Below are 22,083 nucleotides of genomic sequence, written 5' to 3' on the forward strand. Positions count from 1 at the left end.
AACCCTAGTCTAACCCTAACCCTAGTCCAACCCTTACCCTGGTCTAAACCTAACCCTAGTCCAACCCTAACCCTGGTCTAACCCTAACCCTAGTCTAAACCTAACCCTAACCTAACCATAATCATAATCATAACCATCACCTAATCCTAGGGCCTTCCAGGCAGCTCCCTGGAAGGAGAAGTTGGAGGCTCAAAACAACGATAAACCAACCAAACCCTCATTAATTTACATTACAGTGGAGATCCAAGAGTTTCAAAAGATAGCAAATATGTTAGGTTGAATTTAAGAGATATGTGTGTAAAATGACATTTGGAATATTTCTTTCTGATTGAATGGTGCGGCTATAAAAAACATGGCTTCTTCATATCATTATAGAGCTTCCATCAAAACAAGTTGATATAACCTTTATACAACACATAACCTTTAAATAAGCAGGTAATCTCATTAAGATAAAGATCTCTTTTGCATGAGAGACCTGTGGACAGCAGAGGGAAAGAAAAACGTAATAAAGACATCTGTGCTGTCTTACCCTTCGTTGTGCATCCACAGCAGGTTCGGGCCGAGGACAATGGCGATGTTTCCAGGCGTCATCTTGTTAACATCCTGGTCTTCAGTCAGTTTGGAGAGGAATTTGATCAAATACCTGTTAATACAGATAGAGGAACATGACAAAATGTTACTTAGAAGAACTTAAAAGTGTATTCAACTTATTTAGGAAGAAGAAAAACATTTGGGTTCAGTGGTTTCAGTCACATTCAGACATTCTGACCAGGAAACAGCTGTTTTCAGCTTTGTTAGAAGAATATATTTGACAGGTTAGTTATTTATTTAACTAAAGCAGTCAAGTTCATCTGAAAAATCCAAAATGAAAACAATTTAGAGTGACATACAGCAGTTTTCAATGGATCAAGATCCCTGTCCAGGTTAGAGGGCGGTAGCTGTTGATACTGAGCCAAATGTAAAGCCACATTCCCACAGATCTACTTCTTCTTTGTCATGTTTTAGTAGGCAAAATGTGTGAAAATGACAAATGTAAAGTAAATAACTTGGAAATGAACAAAGCTGTAATCCAGGCCCTGCTTTCTTTAGGTTCAAATAAGACAAATAATAAGACGTTGGCCCTTAAGACAAAATCCAAGACAGTTGGTAGCGCGGGCGCCCATATATAGAGGCGTCATTCCCCTCTCTCTCTCCCCTGTCATTTCTTCGGCTGTCCTGTCACTAAAGACCTAAAAATGACCAAAAATGATCTTAGAAAAAAGCCAAGATATAGAAACAAAACTGTGCATCCTCAACACATGAAGCATGCTGACCTTATTATTACAGCACCATATTATCACTCTGTTTCAGTCAATTTCTTTAAGATTCAAAACTGTGGCAGTGTGTTTCCGTGTCTCTGCGAGAGCAGCCGAGCTGAATGACTCATCCTGAGGTTGGACTACAGATGAATGAACATGAGGCAGCTCATTCCAGCGAGCAGCGATCATCTGGACGGGCCTGACAGGTCTTCTCAGAGGAGGATTGTCTAAAAATAATACGCCTTATTTGTGCGATTCGATGATGACACTGACAAGTGCTGCAGTATCTCTGCTCATTCAATTTCTCTCCCGTCTCGTCTCTCTTCCTCTTCCACCTCGTTGTGCCTTTTGATCAAGAGATAAACCCTTCAACAAATATCCGCAGATCGCCTTAATCCAGCAGAAAATCCAGCAGAACATCGGCCTTATGGCCTCTTTCTCACACTGAGGTTTTCTTTCTGACATGAGAAGGAAGCTTAGAGTCTCCATGCACCAATGGCAGAGTTTATTTCTAATAATATCACAAATGTACCATCTGTGCCGCATACGACACCCTGCGCCCTTAAACCTTGTTTCATTTGAGGAACCCTCCCCAAAAAAAACATGAACAGGGAAAAATGGAAGAAACCTCAGGAAGGGCAACAAACGAGCAATCGCTCCTTCACTCCTTTAAAAAAAGGAGAAAATGGCTCATAATTTATGATTTGTTAAAGGTCCCACATTTTATATACTGTATATAAAATTAAATTATATATTGCACACAGCCAGAAACTGTGTCTTTAAACGAGCCGTCAGGACTTCCCTATCGTTGTTATGTCACAACTTTATTATACTATATGTATATACAGGTAGAAAGTGGCGCTACAGTGCCGTTGCAGTCATTCCCCTGCTGCAACAGCAGACCGGGCTTTTTTGGGAGGGGGTCTTAAAGAGACAGTCGCTAAAATGTAGTGTTTCAAACAGTGAATACAGGTTTATATGCAGACAGACAGTATGAAAAAGTGTTTTTTGAAGATTGAAGCAGGTAAACATGTTCTAGTAGGAACTTAAAATACAACCATGAACCTGAAATGAGCATGATATGGGACTTTTAATGATGTGGAGCGAGAAATGAGAAGGGAAAGGTCATCTGCAGTCATTGGAACGTATCGGGAGCATGACTGATGTGCTAAGGACTGAGTTCTGCTACATTAGGATGCCACAGCATCGCATGTTTATTGCATGCTACTCTAGGTAATGTGTCTTGTTGCAGTGAAATGCCATCTGCAACTACAGAGTGGAACAGATTGACTGGGCTTCCTCTGTCAGTTGTGTTTAACTTAACAAAAATGTGTATATCATATATCATGTAATTCATGGAATATTAGTCATATTTACCACCACAGCTTTATGCAACAGATGACGCTGAAGTCTGACTAACTATTTTTAGTTGGTTGACTTCCAGCAGGTCCAGGAGTGAGGAGGACAGGACCACAAGGAGAGAAACATAGAAGCAGTGACTCACTTGAAGTTGTTGTTGTTGGCCGGGGGTAGTTTCTCACAGGCGTTGAGGAGAGCCTGCAGTCTCTTGTCTTGATCTTGAATGCTGCAGAAAAGAAAACGGAGGTTGAACATGTAAAAACGTAAAGATAAGGTTCAACAGAAAAGCACCACTGATGTAACAAGAACATGATGAAATGAAAAGATACAGACTTGGAGGCCTGGATCCAGTCGTTGTAGAGCTCGTATGTCATTAACGGCTCAGGGAGCTCCCGCAGGTAGGACTTCAGCGCCCCTGGAGAGAACCAAATGAGAAGATGAATGCATGATGGGACCGATCGCTCCCAAAACGTCCCAGTTAGATGCCGGAAACATATCATGTGCAAATCTTTACAATGATTCCCAGAACCATGCAGGTCTGCCTTGGTGCATGATCCACACTTTCTTTTAAACTTGCCATTTTCAGCGTGCAGCTTGCTAGCTCTAAGTTTGTTGTGGCGGAGGGGATTTTTTTGAAGGGATTTTGAGAACCACAACACATGGGTGAAGACTCCATGCTGTCTGTGTAGTTAATTTGATGCCTCTATCGTTGTTATGCTGTCACATTGTTTAGCTGTATGTTGCAAAGACATCATCAAAGTTGCTTGCACAAAAATGTAGGTATGTGTGACTGTAAAGTTGTACAAATACAAATACACTGCACGCATAAATTGGCTTAGTAAGAAAACCACATACAAAAATTGCTGTGAAAATAGTGTCATAATGCAACAAGTGCAGTTGCCTCTCACAAAATTCCACTTTACCCAGATAAATTTCATTTGAATTAAATTGTTCTGTGCAACAGTATAATTAAAATGAAATGATTTTGCATAATCAATTTAAGTAAATAATGAAAGCTTAGAAAAGTGCCAACATTTGGGTGAGCTTTCCTTATGGAAGCACAGAATTCATGTTAAAATGTGTTTCTACCACTGCGGTGGGTATGAGGCTGTGCCGGCATAAATCAACTGGGCCTCCTGACCTGAAGTATTCAGTATTCACTTTGTCATGTCACTGAATACTTGCACACACGGAAGAAACAAAAGTAAAAAAGTAAAAGTAAGTAAAACTATATAAAAAAAAAAAGTGAACTAAAAAACTATTCAGACAGAACAATCAATCCATAACATAGCAACAATCATTAACCCAAGACCGCCTATATATCCGGGCCTTATATCTACGTTGTATCTGCTCAGGTTAAACTACCGTTTCCCAAATCACTTGATAGGCAACTTCATCTGAATGCAATCACATCATCACTCCGTTTTGCATCACTGTTCATCTATTAACAGCCAACAGGATGGATTCTATCTAACACACATTAAAAGAACAGAATATATTGTTGTTTACTCAAATTAAATCATTACTTGCATGATGATAATCTCTACAATATAAAGTTTAAGTGCACATTTGATTCCTTAACACGGCTATTAAACTGCATTTAGACCGTCCCACACTTAAAAATAAACTCTAAACGCCATTGGATCAGAAGGAGTGGGGGGGGTGGTGTTATTTTCCAGTGCTGAGGAGGAAGGCGACGGCTGACTGGGCTTCTCTCTGACTCGTCTTCTTTTTCTCATCGGTCTGCTGCGTTCATGTCCCCCAGGAGTGTGTGGGATGGAAGACAAACAACAGAGTCAGGGCATCCCTCACAGGGAGACAGCTCCGAGGCTGCTGTCCTTCTGTCTCAGTGTGGACGTGTCTGTGTGTCGGCATCTGTGTGTATACAGGCGTGCTGTCACTGGTTTGTGCTAAATAAACATCTTAAATGTTTCTGGGCTTACAGCGGCCAAGAGAATGATAGCAACCCGTTGGAAACCGCCCCACACCTTGTCTATCTGTACATAGACCCTTTTGTTTTTGGATGTCATATATGTGGAGCTCTCCACGACTCGCATTAATGGAAAGACTTTGGACACTTGGCTCAGCATTGCTGACTCTTTGAAATCCATAGAGTAGACTTGTGCTACAGCCTTCTTGCTTCTACCTGTGCGTGTGATTGGTCCCTTTTGTCTCATGCCGGTCTCCCTGTCCATGCGGCTTGTTTGTGTGTCTGTATGCGTCTTGTTTGTGAGCTGCAGACATCGTTCTTGCTGTTGTGTTGTTGTTGTGTCTCCCTCCGTCCCGTATTTCCTCTTTGTCTTGGTGTGGAAACATTCGAAGGAAGGATTGTGAAAAAGGTGCATTGTGCACTTTTCTGTATTATGTCCTCTAGACCTTACATTAAAAACATGTGATCGCAAAAATATACATAAATATTAAATGAGGAGGAGTAATGTTGAAACTACAGTAGACCGCCTCCTCCTATTTACAAAGAAAAGCCTGCTGCTTCCAATGGATGCTGATGGAAGATGAACACACTCCCACATCATGACCACCACCCCCAGTGGGACATGTTCACAAATTAGATTTGCTGTTGGAGCTAACCCACTTTAATATGGGATCATCACAGAGGGATGCAGCCTTGACTGGGATTCATCTCTTTCTTTGTCCACATGCTCCAGTGAACACAGCTGGCTGTCTTTGATATTTGACAAAAGGAGCATATTGTTCCTGATTGGTTAAAAACATTGTATCTCCAGATTTTGTGGTTTTCATCGCTGCACTGAGAAAGCTTCCAGTGAGTTTGACAGATTTAAGAATAATATCTTTTGAAAAGAAAAGAGAAAACTTGAAACAACTATCAAAATTGATTTTATTATATTAAATGTACTTAATTATTAAAAGTAAAAGCTGGAACTCTAATGTGGCTTCTTTATAGTGAACCATGATATTCAGGGTTTTCACACCTTCTTCGACATCAAGTCAGAAGGAAGAAAAACAAAAACAGAACTTACATTTTTGAGAGAAACAATCTTTCACTCCAACGTACAGAAACATTTATTACAAGTAAGGAGTGATGAAGACTCTGAGGGGAACTGTATCAAATTAAAACTAGCTTGCCTCTGACCCGCCTATTACAGATACAGCGATGTGATTGGTGCAGCTCGGCTCTCAGATACAGCGATGTGATTGGTGCAGCTCGGCTCTGGCCCGCCTTTATCAGATATAGCGATGTGATTGGTGCAGCTCGGCTCTGGCCCGCCTTTATCAGATATAGCGATGTGATTGGTGCAGCTCAGCTCTGGCCCGCCTATGTCAGATACAGCGATGTGATTGGTGCAGCTCAGCTCTGGCCTGCCTATGTCAGATACAGCAATGTGATTGGCGCAGCTCGGCTCTGGCCCGCATATGTCAGATACAGCAATGTGATTGGTGCAGCCCGGCTACAAGGGCATAGTTAATGAGCAGCACTACTCGATGCCAGAGTAACTCGCTGAGCAAATTCAAAGTGTGCTCTCGGTAGAACCTTGTTTTTTCAGAGTAGCATTACGCAGCAGTCAGCTCCAGGAAAACAACAAGCACCATGATGGAAAAAAAAGATCAATAACAGCACCATTAAAGCTTTAAAGCTTTTCTTTCTTTTGTAGTCTGTCGTAACTCTGATTTAAAAGCATCTCAGTAACAAACAGCCAGATTGTTTGGGGACTCTACTCTCAGGTAAATATGGAATTTATCCCCACACATGTTTGTGATATTTTATTGAATATCAACAGAAATACAACAAACTACAACATGTTTGCCTTTTGTGCTGCTCACTCTCATGTGTAGCAGCCAGAGGAGCAAACTGAATCCTAATCAAGACTTAAAGTCACCTTTCACTCTCATAAGACTTTCAAATGAACGTTTAGCAGGAAATTCACTGCTGAGGTTTACGGATGACAGCTGCAGAATATGTAATGTGTGCAGGAGGAATAAACGTCACAAGCACGATATATTAGGGACTACTTAGAAGCAACAAACCACAGGATCACTCAGCAGCTTAGTTATGATGTTGGAGTGGAAGTGAAGGTGACGGAGCAGACGTCTCAGTCACACAAGGAGAGGTACAGAAATTAGGATTCCTAACGAGCAACGGGTGCCAAGTTATAAATCTACAAGGTGAGTTTCAACCCCTAGACTATGGGGATCATTAAGGCAGCTAGGAGACAGGAGAAGGAGGGGCGGTGGGTAGGGCCGCACGATATGAGGGAAATACGCAATAACCTTGTTGAACACCGTGATAACGATATTATATGTGACAAATAAACAGATATCAAAGTGTACTCCGTTCTGAATATCAGTATTCTGCTAAAATACAACAAATGGCTACTAGATATCTTCTTGAATTCTCCTTTTTTTAAGATTATTTTGGGCAGCGAGAGAGAGGGAATGACATGTAGCAAAGGGCCGCAGGTCGAAGTCGAACCAGCGGCTGCTGCGTTGAGGAGTGAACCTCCTTGAATCCTTTTAAGGTTATTTGCATATAACTTGATCTCCGTGTGTTTCATGTCAAAATGTTCAGATCAAACTCAGCTTTCTGATGCTCTAAATTGTTCCGGAGTAATGTGTTTAAAGAGATAAAAATTAGCCTGTATGGCTAAATCTGGCATGTTGGACTATGTACTCTTTAATGTGCATTGTCCATTTTAAATAAAGAATAAAGAAATATAAATCTAAAATTGAATATAAAAGGCACCACTAAAAGAAGAATGACAGTTACATTTTGAAGTGCAGTTTTCTTCTTACTGTTATTTTCTTAAACTAACACCAACTCTCTGAGATTCTTCCGCTATATGTCGCGGCCTTGTGTGATGTGTTAACTGCGCCAGTAGATATCACAATGACGATTTAAAAAAAACGATGTATTGTGCAGCCCTGGTGGTGGAGGGGTTGCTGTGGAGAGCTGACCTGCGATGGCGTGAGGGTCTGCAGAGTACTCCTGGACATCCATCACGCCGCAGTCCAAAGACGCCTTCAGCTTCTTCAGTTTGGAGGCCGAAGGAGCGATCCTGAACAAACCCTGAGACACAAAGCATGACGTTCAATTCTCCACTCCACTCTCCCTCAGCAACAGACAAGAAAGGAAAACCTTGAAATAAAGGCGGGAATACAAGGGCTTAACACCTCTGATTGGCTGAGCTTACGTAGCCTAAAAGAATATCCTGAACACTGATTCAGCATCTCGTCCCCTGCTCTGTTTTTAACTTTTATCAACTATGTTTCAACCAGAAGAAAACTATTTGTATCATGTAGCATTAAAGCGTAACTCTCGTTAAAATGCAACATAGGGTCGTTTTTGTGTGAATGTAACCAAGTCAAACCTTCGTTTAAAAGCATATTTCGGATGGAAGCGTCGCTTTTAAGATTGACAGTGTTGTTGTTTTCATTTTGGCCGGCCTAGTTTTTGTCACTTTTTCTGACTTTTTTGACGCTTTCTTATGATGGCTGAGGAGGATTTTCCTGACTTCTTTAGGACTTTATGTCCACCAAACTGTAAGTGAGAAGACCACATGACACATGCAACAAGACGATGAAATCGATTAAATAAAAGCATGTCAATAAACTAAAACATGTCCGGCCCTTGACATGATTCTTATTTTCCAGTGTGGCCCTTAGTAAAGTTAAATTTAACAACGTTGCTTTTGCATAAAATCCCATAAACGATTTACACAAAGGGGCTTTCAGTTACAATATTCACATTCATGGCATGTTTTTCTTCACAGAGTAGATATTTTTGTCTATCAACAGGGAAATCCTTTTATGTGGATCATTAAGAAGTCATTAGTTCCAGCAGAAATTTCTAAATGTTGCCGTAGAGCTTTAGATGAAATCAACAAATATTTCTCTGCACCACATCCCCAAAACCTTATCCATAACGTTTAACAAACACCAAATCACGTCTAATGACTGTAGAGTGGGAATTAAGTTATTCATAATGATATGTTTGTGTTTTTCTTTTAACCTCATCAAAAATTTGTTTATGGAAAAATATTACTGTACGCTCAATATGTCTCCATTAAACAATCGTTACGGGCCGAGCAATTAAAGCTGCATTAAAGCTAACAATATAAAATTAGGACGTTTCTTACCATGACACATTAATTAAACAAGGATTATTTGTTTCAGCTTCCAGCAAACTTGAAGCTTTGAGGAAACTTGAAAAGTGACTTCATCTAATTCTGCTACATTTCTCTTCAGTAAACGTGTCTCCTGTGTTTCTGTGTGTCGTGTAAAAGAGAGAAGAGATGCAGTCTGTGTTGCCGTGGAGTCTGACCTCCTCCTGCATGCCACACTCCAGCAGCATGGTGACACAGGCCTCGATGGGGAAGGCAATATCTCTCCCGCTGAGCGCTAAGTGCTCCTCTAATGGTTTCCCGTAGCACGGCTTCTCCACCCAGGTCTCTGTCAAACACACACAAACAGATAAACACACACACACACACACACACACACACACACACACACACACACACACACACACACACATACAAAAACATGCATGAAATACAGAAGCAGCTACAGATGCTAAACAGTTTCCCCCAGGCTACAGAAAGTGGAACCTTAAATGCCCCAAAAACCTACTTCCTCATTTAGCTTTCTCTCTAAACGATGGAGTCTTGGTTGGACACTATACTCTGTCAAAGTGAGAAAGACACTGTTTTTTTCACAGGAAAGACTGTTTTTTTGTTTTTTTGGTGCACCAGGAGCAAACTCAGGTCTTTCTGCCGGTGCAGAACAGGAACACTGACCTAATGAACATGTTTTTTGGGGTTGGGAGGACACCGGAGCATCCAAAAGAAACTCATCCGAACACAGGGAGAACATGCAAACTCCACACAGAAAGGCCCGCCCGGACCGGGGATCGGACCACCAACCAATCCTCGTGCAATCCTGTATCGTGTAATAACAATAAAACTTTGGTTGTTGCTTATTTAGTCCCAATACTCCATGTGACGTGAGATGTGAAACATGTCGGCTGAAGAGGAAAGATACAAGCTCAAGAAGTATTTTCTCTTGGATTGATCGGTGAGCGCGTTTATTGACCGGTTCTGGTTCCCGGAGTGAATTTTCCCATTTGATTGCTCTATTGACGTTTCATTAAATGCTGATATATCTACCTCGGATGGTGTAGACCAGTGGTTCTCCATCTTTTTGCAATAATGTACCCCTTTTAAAGGGTTTCTTTCAGCCAAGTACCCCCTGAACAGAGCTAATCCTTTTTGGTAGAAAAGAAATTCTCTATAAAGAGGAACAGTACAGCACTGTCAACGATAGGTTCACTAAACAACTGCATTGTAACTGAAAAACATTTAAATGCTGATGAGCAAAAGAGACACAAGCTGTAAAAAAAGACAAAACCGGGAAAAAGATGGTGGAAAGAAGGAAGGAAGTAAGGCGAGAATAGGTCGAAAATAGTATAAAAAAACTTCCAAAACAGTGACATAACTTTGAAAAAAAGCAAAAACTTGTAAAAAATAGAAGGACAGAAGGAAGGAAGGCAAGAAAAGGTCCAAAGAAGGCGACAAAAATGTCACATTTTTGGTAGATAAAAATATAAAGAGGAACAATGCAACAGCCTTGTAACTATTAAGCATTTGTTAAAAAGCTCATGTACCTCCTGCAGTCCTCCAAAGGACCCCTAGGGGTACACATACCCCCATTTGAGAAACACTAGTGTAGAACTTATGGCTGATAATCACTTTATTTACACTTCAGGAACTACACTGTTGAGCTTTACTAACGCTGAGGTTGTACGTAAAAGCTCCGTCAGCCACAGTTTTATTATTAATTTAAATGTCAAAGCTTCAATTAAAACTAAAGTTCAACAACAGGACCCTGAATTGTTCATTAATGTCACATGCCGTGTTGCGTTGTGTGATTCTCTGCAGGTGTGTGTGATTTTTTGCAGGTGTGTGTGTGATTCTCTGCAGGTGTGTGCTGCTGATGACAGCCCAGCATGCTAAGTGACACGCATGGACCCTGCAGCAGAGCCCGAGCACGCTGACAGACAAACAGACAGACTGTTGGTCTGAAACTCACCCTGATGAGCTTTGATCTGAGGCAGCACACTCTGAAGCAGCTCTAAGGACTTCCGGTGGTACTCTGCCTGGACTTCTATCATCTGGACAGGAGAGACATCAGAGAGTCCGTGATGGACGAGGACAACATTTCCGTTTCTTCACATTCGCAGCAGAGATGCTGTACTTACTGTCTGAAAGTAGCTTGCATAGTCCATTTCTTTGGCCACAAAACTGTACATGTCTGCTGATAGCTGATCCTGGGGAAGACAAAGGAAAAGAAAACATACAAAAACTAAATTAATCTTGATTAAAACGTAAAAGCAAAGTTAAATGTGTTTAACAGAGCTTTTTTTTTAAAAGCAGACATTCTAGAGAATCACAAAAAAAACATCTTGTCAAGCTTCAAGTAATTTGCTTACAATATCAAATATATACAGTATATATTGCCTCACAGCTGTGCTCACTACTGCTCCTGAAGCCCCAATAATGACACATTTTCCATCTTTCCGCTCTTTCCTCGTGTCAAAATTTGTTGTGTTGTTTTTGAGAAATCCAACAGAAAACTGTTTGTTTTAGTTGTCTCAGGTCTGCCTGTAAGGACGAGAATCTATCAGCGGATTTCAACATGAAATCCTAATTTCTATCAGCAGATTTCAACATGATATCCTAATTTCTATCAGCAGATTTCAACATCAAATCCTAATTTCTATCAGCAGATTTCAACATCAAATCCTAATTTCTATCATGAATTGGGATGAGAATACAGTTTTCCCTACGTTTATAAAATTAGGTGCACGTATTTGGCGGAGATCTTTAGGGTTCATCGTTTTTTTTAATAAATAAAAGAAGAAGCTTCGCCGTGTTGTGTAGTTACTTTTTCGAGAGGGTTCACGTCAGGCTACGGCGTAGGGTCCGTGTCTCCACGTACGTACGCACGCAGCCACGGCCTAGATTTAACGCAGACGCATAAAGCACGTTTACGAATTATAACGGTGGGGAAAACCTGGGAATAATTCATTATGTGTAGAGTTGTGTTCAAACCCCATCATTTATTTAGGCCAGTTTCAATAAAGGACAGGAGGACAGTGATCAAGATTAATAATAAATAATGATGCATACTGTATCACACAAGGGGAAATTACAATTTACACTGTGTTGTTATTATTATTATTATTATTATTATTATTATTATTATTGTTCAACACAGATAATAACGCAGATAATAACAGATAATTCTCTCCGTAAACATATTGATTAGAGCAGCTCTAACCCTACATTAAGGAACAGCTGACTGATAAAGACCCAGATTCGCAGTATATAATTGAGGGAATAAAGCGAGCACTGACTCGGCAGATCTCCATGCGGTTGGCTGCCTCCTCCATCTCCTCCCTGAGGTGGTCGGCCTTGGCTCCCGATGGCTGCAGGTTGCTGGACAGTCCTGAGGACTTTGTGGACTGATAATACCTGGCAACAAAACAAAAACACTCCTCTTTTCAACATGTTTTTGTAAACCATCTCTTTCTTCAGTGAAGATACTAAAACCGCACCCTGAAAATAGTCCTGCATGCCAAACATACTGAGCTCAAAGTATGTATCGGCAACATGTATGATGCAGTACAATGTTCCCTGTCAGAGTCACTTCATTACATTTTGACAAAGTTATACGTCACTTTACAGCTCGGCAAATAAATGTGCTACAAAAAATATTCCTTTCTTGAAGCACAATTTCAATTTTTTGTGAAAAGTACATCCCGTAAGTCCTCGTAAACAGGAAAATAAAACAAAAAATAAAGCTCATTCTCAATTTCAAAAAGTTCACATGATAAACGTCTGTCCTTTCCTGGAGGAGTAAATGTCTTGCACTCTTAACTTGACCTACGTAAAAGTATGTACGTATTATCAGCAGATTTCACTCTGAGGGCCCTATTTTAACAATCTAAGCGTGCGGCGTAAGACGCCTGGCGAAGGTGCCTTTGGGGCGTGTCCAAATCCATTTTGGCAAGTCTGACGGCGGAAAATAGGGTCTGTGCATTAGGCGCATGGTTCAAAAGGGGTTGGACTTAGTGTCTTCATTACGTCATAGGTGACTTTTGGGCGTAACATGCAATCAACCAATCAGAGGTCATCTCCCATTCCCTATAACAGCCAGGCTTGTTTGGTCCTCGGTGTATTGCTATTATCATGGCGGATTTGCACAGTCATGTTTTTATTTGTATTATATTTAAAAATACGCGGTACATACATATACATACACATACACACTCTCTCACACACACACACACACACACACACACACACACACGCACACACACAGTTATCTTCATTTAACTTAAGCTGTTTTCTCTTCTAATTCAGTCCCTCTTCTGTGCTCTCTGTCTGGCTTCCTGTCTGCGTCGACTCTCTGGGTGGAGATAATATGTCGCGCTGCCAGAGGAGCTCAGCACACAGCGGGATGATGGGAAATACTGTCTCACATTTGGGTCACCAAAGAAAACTGACTGGGTTGCAATGAGGAAAATCTAATTTTCTCTCCGTGTCACTGCTCAGAGCAGCTCTGAAATGACGGTGAATCAGCACAAATAAAGTGTGGGGATTGTATGTTTCTGCCATCAGATAACTGCTTCTGATTGGACAGGAGACAAATCTGTGTCGACGTGACGATTCCAACCATTCAAGAGGTCTAAAGTTCAAAAATAACAACCTGTTCAAGACTGAAAGACGTTGGAAGTTTTGTGGCTTTACAGACAGAAAAAGCCGATAATAACCAGTGTTGTTTTCCTAAAGGTGCCGTGTGTGTCGGGAACACTTTTATAAAACAACCGGCGATTTACGGTCTAATCTCACGGCTCGCAAGCCGGCAGAACTCTACCCGATGAGTCATGGGATTCGTTGACAGTGATAAAAATAAAAAGTATCGTTCTTTTTCACAAGTCTGAAAGAAAACAAGTTATAGAAGCAAAAGGGTCCAGGGTCTCTACATTGCAGCGCATTAAAAAGCAATGTATTTGTGGTTTTCTGTTGTCTCACCTTAAGAAAAAATAATTTATTTTGCATTACGGAATGTTTTCATACTCCAGACATGGTTCCAACTTCACTATGTGTAATGAAATCCCAGTGACATTCAGTGGGACCATTCAGGACCAGTCCAGTCTCAGGGGGACAGAGTTTCTCACATCACAGTCAAGTCTCTTTCATCACACGTACCTGTAGTAAGAGACTCACCGTGTGCGCGCTGAGTCCATGTCCAGGACCAGCTTCGCTAAATGTTTCCTTTGTTTCTGGATATTTGGGATTTCCACCTGAGAGGACGGAGCAGAGGGTTGATTGTTTGGTTGTCATGTGAAAGAAGAGACAGACTTAGCATTGTCAGAGGCTTTGCACCTGTTTCTTGGTCTCATGAAGATTCTTTGACTGGCTAACGTACAGAGTGATCATGTTTAGTGTTTCCTGTATCAGACACATGTACAGTCCATGTTTGTCTGATTCAGGAACTAATAAAGAGCTCAAATCAACCCTGTCTCTTATTAACCCTCATGTTGTGATTAGTCTGGATCTGAATAGTCCACACAGCATTCCAGGATGGGAGAAAAACGTGCTCTGGTTAATTGGCATTTCTTTACACCAATCGTCTTGGGCAGAGCGCTGCTAATTAACCTGGGGAAGGAACTTTTTTTGGTGGAACATGTGTACATTTAAAAGTAGTTTAGTCATGCAACAGAAAGCTCAGATTGGACAGATAGTCTAGCTAGCTGTGTGGATTTACCCTGCAGAGATCTGAGGACCAGGTAACCATAGTCCTCAGAAATCCACCAGAGGTTAGAACGCCAACACAGAGAAAGAGGACGGGGACGGACATCCTGTTGAAAAGGAGGACATACGGGGGAATTTCCGGCAGCATTGGGGCAATCCCGGAAATGGAAGGTCGTAGATATAGACTAGTCTGGGTCCACGTGAATATCTTTTCTGCATGCGATAGATTTATTTATCTTGTGAAAACACCAGAGACAAGAATGTAAATAAGTCCCGTTGTATTTGAAAAAATATACATTCAAAATAAAAGAGTGAATTTTGGATGAGGAGCTATACAATGTGTCTCATATTGAGTGAAAAGGAGAGCAAACTATATTTGTATTTTAATCCGCAGAGGACAGCACTAGTTTGATTTGAGTCCATTAAGGACCCAGGCCGTCACACGGTGTGCCTTCCGTACCTCTGCGAGATCGTACAGAGGGTCGACGACGTCCCTCTCGATGGTGAGCTCGAACAAGATGAGCTCGTTAGCGAGTTTTTCCTGCGTCTCGCCGCAGAGCTTCAGCATCTTCCTGCAACAGACAACAGGACCAGAGAACAACAGGACCAGAGAACGTCAGAGAACATCAGAGAACATCAGAGAACATCAGAGAACATCAGAGAACATCAGAGAATACATCGAACACAGAGCATGAGTCGGGCTCTCGGGTCACCAGAGACACAACAAGAGGGGACTGTGTCGTTCCCACTCCAAGAAGATCTTTTGGTCAGTCAGTGTTCTCTGTAACGGCCTCTAAAGGCTGGAATATGTTCTGTTTGTCTATTTTGCACAATGAAATTAATACAATACAATACAATACAATAATTAATACACAAAAAAGTTTAATAATAAAAAATAAAGATTGGGAGATTAAGAAAAACCCCTAGGGGCTTATATAAGGAAGAGAGGAAGTATATAGATAATGAACAATTACAATTACAAATATCTTGAACAAAAACAACAACTTGAACCCAAGTAGGCACTGAATAAAAAAAGTAAATAAGCATAAGGTTGGCTACAAAACCTAAAACTAAATTCCAATAATATAGATGAAATGAGGATATGAGGACTGATGTGTAAGTGGAAATGACAGACAGCAAGGCCAAACTAAATGTAATAAGAATAGTTCAGATCAATACAGATAGTTACTTTTGAATAATCCGACAGGTTTTAAGGGCATTTTTATTATTCTTGACAGAAGTTAACTGAAATGCAGCGTTAAGATACCTCCTCCATCGCTGGTATCTAACAGAGAAGTGACAGAGCCCAGCACACAACATTGGGAGATGTGAATATTTGAGTTATTGGAGTAGAAGCTGGCTGGTGAAAAATTCTGAAAATAAAAACACAAGTTTGGAACTTATTTATATAATAATAAAGATTGATTGAATCTTGAGCTCATTAAAGTTGCCAATGCGGATGAGAGAAGTACTTATTGTTCTTTTACTGGTCAGCTGAAGAACTGGCTTGTTGATAATCACATATGTTACACAGCTGACTGCCAGTCTGCAGACTGGTCTCGTCTTGTTGTTGTGTGTCTGATGTGTTGTGTTTGTTCCTTGTTGTTGTGCATTGTGCCTGATTGATTGTTGGTCTGTGCATTGTGCCTGATTGATTGTTGGTCTGTGTATGTTGCTTTTACGTGCTGACGACCTTAAATCATTTTATTGTATTTTGTTTTTTAGGTTGCCATTTAGCCTGCTGCGCTAACTCTGGCTCATTAACAGTTACTTTGCTGTTGATTAATGAAGACTGACCCTGTCAAATGAACACATAATGTGAGGTTTTCTCTTCCACAGTTCTCCTGGAGGATTATACAACGGTTTCCTTATGAACTGCTGTTTATGCAACTCGCTTTCAAACAACAGCTGTTGTTTGAAAGAGAGTTGCCTATACATAAATTCATGCATCAAGGTGATGTAACACAGTGTAACTCACAACATGTGAATACAAAAACCTTTTTCATTTCCTGTGTTTTTCTGAATCTGAAATTTTCAAACGAACACCCAGATGCCTTTTTTCTGCAGATGCTTTTGTGTTTGCAAAAGAGTTTAATTTATTCTAAAAGGTTTATTAATTGTTATCCAGACATTTAGTCTTAATGAAGCGATGGCCCAGAGAGCTCAATATACTCCAACTTAATAACACAAGCATAGACACATGATACATACAAATAGATAAAAGTTGCATGAGCAGCATTTAGAAAAAACACTACAAAGTAAGACTAGCACTTATATTTGTCTATGTTTTGTCTCTATACTGTATGCTGTAAAAAGAATGTAAAATCTGCTGTGGGGCATAACTAACGATTTCCTGTTACTGTTTTAAGAGAAAAATGCCGTGACAAATAATCAACGTGTGTGTGTGTGTGTGTGTGTGTGTGTAAAATGTGTGTGTGTGTGTGTGTGTTTCAGTGTGTACTCACCCTAGTAGAGACTCGTCCCCGAGCACAGCCGCCCCCTCCACCATACATTGTGCTAGTGTTGTAAGAGGAAGCTTCTTCTGTGCAGAATCACACAAACAAACACACATCGGATCGGTGAATCAGTCGGTCTGCTGAACGTGTCATTCAACACTGGGAAAACAAGTCCAATGAACCACACACATAAAAACAAACAGACGTGTTGCAGGACTCACACACAAAGACACAAACCTGAAGGAAAAACCCTTTTATTCTCTCAAGCCGATGGATATCATCAATTTGTGAGCTGATAAAGTTATATGACTTCTCACTACAACTGTGGGTTGCAACCGGCTAGCTACAAGAACAAGGTGGAGATGGAGTTTTTCTACTATCGTCACGGCTGAGACGGCAAAAAAAGAAGCAGAAAGCTCGGAAAGCATCATCGTGGGGGGGGCTGTATAGAGAAACCTGTGGGGGGGGAATCTATGGAGAAACCTGTAGGGGGGGGGTTTATAGAGAAACCTCTAGGGGGGACTCTATAGAGAACCCTGTAGGGGGAGCTCTATAGAGAAACCTCTAGGGCCTCCTTGAGTCCTCCACGAGGAGGCACAGGAGAGACCCAAAAGAAATCAGGGGAGGAGAGAGGAACCAAGGAAATGTGTTCGTTTTTTTTGCCCGAAGATGTTCTGTCCCTCCTCGCTGAAAGCCGTCTCAAAGCTCTTATCTCTGCCCCGAGGACCGAGCATCGAGGAGGGATCATCGAGGAGCTATAGGCGAGGATCCACAAGAGAAGCCTTCCTGAAGCCGTGCAGCTGAAGGAGTTGCTAACTCCGCCCGTCCAGCCGACAAATTCCTGTGACATTTCACAGAAGAGGACGTCTCATCCCTTTAAAACACATTCGCTCCTTTCCTCTCTTCTCCGATGATTTCATCTTGTCCCTCACGTGCCTCCTCGGTGGGAGGGACTAAGACGTGAGGCAAGGAGAGGAGTCAAGGAGGCAATGTAAGCAACATGAGATGCACCTCTCGATGATTCCTCCTCGGGGCAGAAATAAGAGCTCTGAGACGGCCTTCACCGAGGAGGGACAGAACAACCTCCGTCCAGGACCAAGGAGGCTAGGAGCTATCAAATACGGGACATGGGCTGTACCCTCTGTGTTCAGTTTGTAGGGGCGTAGCACAAAATGATGGGCCCCGTAGAAAAGCATTCTCCATAGGCCCTCTTCCCCCCATCCACAGCTTTTCCCTCTAGTATCTTTTTGGGCCCTCCTTAAATGAGGACCCTGGGTCCCCAGTCCCCGGTCCACTCCCAATCCGACACCCGTGTCTGCCAATTTTCATTAAACTTGGTTGAAAGGTGTAACAAGTGCCAAGGAAGAACCCATTCCATTTTTGGAGGGGATCTGAATGATGGTACGGATCCACACATTATTTTTCCCTTCTGTTACATGTTGAGTCGGGGCGTTTGGCCTTGGCGGAGGCCTGTGCTCTCCGAGAGCCTTTATTTAAAGGTTTTTGGGTCGCTGCTCACCGAGGGCGACCTGACAGACTTCTTGTCCACGTCCACGCCCTGCTGGCCCTGCAGACAGGCGGTCAACTTCTTGTGTGTGCTGTGGGAGACCTGCTTGACCAGTTCCAGACGCTTCTCCACCTGACACAGACAAAAAGAAAGGCAAGATGCAGAGATTAATGGAGTCCTTTGATTTGTTGTCAACTACTGAAATGAATCACTAACTATTTTAACAATCGAATAACCGGTTTGAGTCATTCGTTTAAAATTCTCTGATTCCAGCTTATTAAATGTGAATATTTTCTAGTTTCTTCTCTCCTCTGTGAGTTGTGGACAAAATGAGACATTTGAGAACGTCATCTTAGGTTTTTGGGAAACACTAATCAACATTTTCCCCCTTTTTTTGACATTTCATAGACCAATAAACCCATTAATTGAGGAAAATAACCAACTGATTATTTGACAATGTCAAAAATCGTTGGTTGCAGCCCTAAAAGAAAAGACATGAGACAGGAAAGCATGTGCTTGTCCTTTCTGTGAGGCATCAAAACAAGCTTCTTCTCCTCAGACGCTCATACAACACCATTACCTGTCTCACTTAAACGCCTCTCATTTCATTACTTAACCAACTCAGTGGAACCGACGCCGCTGCCACTGATGGCGGCATTAATCAGATCAATTACAGTGCTGCACTATGAGTCAATCAGTGGGGACGTTCAGCCTTTTGTCTCGCAACGAGGTTCAATTTCAGCGCTCATTAATGTCGCCTGAAGGCAGCTCAGAAAGCCATTTGTAAAAAGTCATTTCGTGCACACTGAATACTTTGAGTTGATGATGGTTTATTTCTCCTGTGAGAGGCGGCAAACATCATTCAAAAAGACACACTTAAGTGATTATTACCTGTAGCAGATCTTCACTTAATACTTCTGTTTTTTCAGCCCTGGAAGAGAAGACAAGAGAAGAGAAGAAGAAAAAGGGGGCTATTAGGGTGGATGGGGGAATTGCTTAATTACATAACCTTTTGCAGCGGGAACTGGGCAACATACACACATACAGGCTACTACTCAATCAATGTAATTACACTATTAGCTGAACAAAAATAAATGACATTGCAGTTGCAGCCTGGGGCTAAAATAAGTAATGTTCATATTTCAACTGTTTCAAGGGGCTCGAGCTAATAGAGAGAAAAACCACAGAGTCTCAGGCAGACCTTTCGGTCTCTCTGACGGAAATGAGATGAAACAAAAGTTCTTTTACTGGGGAAATAACACCGTTCATTCTGTAAACTCCACTAAGAATAGGTTTAAGATTAGTAATGTTGAGTTAGGCCAACCACCTACCCTACCTATGTTATGCAACTTCAACTGTCAGTGAAACATGAGTCATCCTGAACATTTGTTGTGGGGACAAACATTTAGATACACATAGATTTTATTAGATTTTTAACTATCTTGTTTTTCCTAAATGATACACAGATTTGAAGAAATTTCAGAAATCTCAAATGGCTTGAATTATAGGGTACAGTACACAGCTGCCGTATATGGAGAATGAGCCCCGCATGTTAACGTCTGGTTCGCCCCTGGTCTCGGGTTGGAAATCTGACAGAAAAAAGAGCTTGGATGTCACTCAGGATGCTTTTGGGATGACGTTTTAACATAAATGACACCAAATGCATGCCTATCTGTCCTGGAAAAGGGATCCGGATCTGGCCCATTTCCTCAAGTTTCTCCCTTTTTTCCTGTTAAAGAGTTGGTGTGAGGTGGTTTTTGTCTTTTCCTGCTTTTCCCTTTGAGGCAAATTTGTTATGAATAAAATTGTATTAACTTAAAATTACAGTATTGAACTGTTTCACACAGTTACCTCAGCAGTCAACACTATACAGTCTCAACAGGCCCACAATTAGTGCTAATGTTAAATCCCCCACATGAAAGATAATCTCACTGCACACAACAATAACTGTCAGATAATGCAATCACTTTTTCTAAACTAGATGAAAATATGAGAAGGCTTGTTGATTAACTTCCAGATAATGTAATTAAACAGTTAGCAGGTAGCAGCTCTGTGAGGCTGTGCAGCAGTGCTACTGTACCAGCTAAATGCTAACATGCTCAAAATTACTCAAACAGGAGGTGACTATTGTCAGCAGTGGATTAATCAACATGCTATTTTTATTATGATTATTATGATTATTATGATTATGTTATAATCATTAAGAAGATCCGTCCAACAACTTACTCTCTGTTAAAATGTGCTGCATCTGGTAACAAAGCTAACGCTTTAGTTTACCGTCATTTACTAACAATTTTCTGGGTAATGTCCCGGAAATAATTCCTATAAATTGGGACTAATTATAGGATAATTAAAATAGATTAGATAGATAGATGGAGAGATGATAGATGGATACTTTATTCATCCCCACGGGGAAATTCAAGTGTCCAGCAGCTCACACACACATTTAACCTTTGTGTTGTCTTACCGTCCACCATGAAAAAAGGTTATTGCTTTTTCTGACATTTTTGTCACGTTTTCAATGTTGCCGTTGCTTTCTTTTATGTTTTTTCCAATACTATTTGATATTTCTAATGTTGACATTTTGAGCTTATTTCGAACGCCCATTTTTTGTCATGAAAAAAATGAAAATGGGTCAAATTTGACCCGAGGACAACATGAGGGTTACAGAGAGTTAACAACAGGATAAGAGCAGTAGAACTACAAACAGCACAGTTCTCATCTGATTGGGCAGAGGCCTTCTAAAAGCTGCGTTCTTAGAAAGTCAAACCAAACAAATTCAATTACAATGAATTCTTTGCTAAAACATTCTGAAAACTGCAGGTGTAATAGATCAAAAACCCTTCATTTCACATGAGACAGATCTGTCCTCACTCAAAAAAACAAACCAATGAAGTCCACCTGACCTCAGCTCACTTACTGACCAACACAGAACACGCTTTCCTCTCAGACTGAATCCTGACACACACAGACTTAACATTTACATTTACATTTAGTCAAGACCAAAAACCCTTGTGGTTCCCGCTGGACTTACAGAGGCGTGCGGTTCCTGCCTAAGGATCTAGTCCTCCTGATCTGGAGCTTTCTCTTCCACATCCCCCCTGCTAACAGCAGACAGAGCACCTGTTTACAGGCAGGAGCAGAGCGACAATAAGAGAGGGAGAGTGGAGTGACAGAGGGAGGAGGAAGAGGGCGTGAGGCAGGAGGGCTGACTGAAGAATGAGACCTGCTAATCTAGTCTTTTCACTCTTTCTCTCATCACCCACCACTCTGTTATCGCTGCTATATATTCTGGGCTGCAGAAAAACATGTTTGCCATTCTGATCTTATAAACCCAACAAACACACAGAAAAAGACACAAGTCACACACCTTATGTCTCAAGGCTGATTATTATTATTCATCTGGCTGAAGTGGAACAGCTGGAAGCAGGAGGACAAAAAGGAAAAGCTCCTTTCTTTCCACGGCTGGTGTCTGTTCGGTTGTGAGACTCAGCATGGCACAGTATTTTTTTGCCTTTCTGCATATGAATCCACCCAAAAATATATCATGTGAACGACAAATACCACCTGTTGGCTCAAATGGTGCTTTAAAGGTCCCATGACATAGTGCTCTTTGGATGATTTTATATAGACCTTAATGGTCCCCTAATACTGTATCTGAAGTCTCTTTA

General features: G+C 41.3%; 1 protein-coding gene across 7 annotated transcripts in view; it reads right to left on the reverse strand.

Moving 5' to 3' along the window:
* arhgap44 (Rho GTPase activating protein 44) overlaps window positions 1-22,083 on the reverse strand; it is a 71,473-nt gene that overhangs the window by 9,758 nt on the left and 39,632 nt on the right. For 2 of the 7 annotated variants that reach the window (XM_034859586.1, XM_034859591.1), the window contains exons 2-14: window positions 19,304-19,343; window positions 18,425-18,544; window positions 16,915-16,991; window positions 14,910-15,021; window positions 13,922-13,998; window positions 12,046-12,163; window positions 10,888-10,956; window positions 10,719-10,800; window positions 8,953-9,080; window positions 7,587-7,698; window positions 2,991-3,072; window positions 2,803-2,883; window positions 530-643 (exon numbers count right to left, since the gene is read on the reverse strand). In XM_034859586.1, the coding sequence (XP_034715477.1) occupies window positions 530-643; window positions 2,803-2,883; window positions 2,991-3,072; window positions 7,587-7,698; window positions 8,953-9,080; window positions 10,719-10,800; window positions 10,888-10,956; window positions 12,046-12,163; window positions 13,922-13,998; window positions 14,910-15,021; window positions 16,915-16,991; window positions 18,425-18,544; window positions 19,304-19,343 (1,212 nt within the window). Of the gene's footprint in view, window positions 1-529; window positions 644-2,802; window positions 2,884-2,990; window positions 3,073-7,586; window positions 7,699-8,952; window positions 9,081-10,718; window positions 10,801-10,887; window positions 10,957-12,045; window positions 12,164-13,921; window positions 13,999-14,909; window positions 15,022-16,914; window positions 16,992-18,424; window positions 18,545-19,303; window positions 19,344-21,446; window positions 21,558-22,083 lie in introns of those variants that run through there. The other 5 variants (XM_034859585.1, XM_034859584.1, XM_034859589.1 and 2 more) reach the window with 5 other exon arrangements.

Source organism: Etheostoma cragini, chromosome 21 (assembly GCF_013103735.1).
Source record: "Etheostoma cragini isolate CJK2018 chromosome 21, CSU_Ecrag_1.0, whole genome shotgun sequence".
Classification (NCBI taxonomy): Eukaryota; Metazoa; Chordata; class Actinopteri; order Perciformes; family Percidae; genus Etheostoma; species Etheostoma cragini.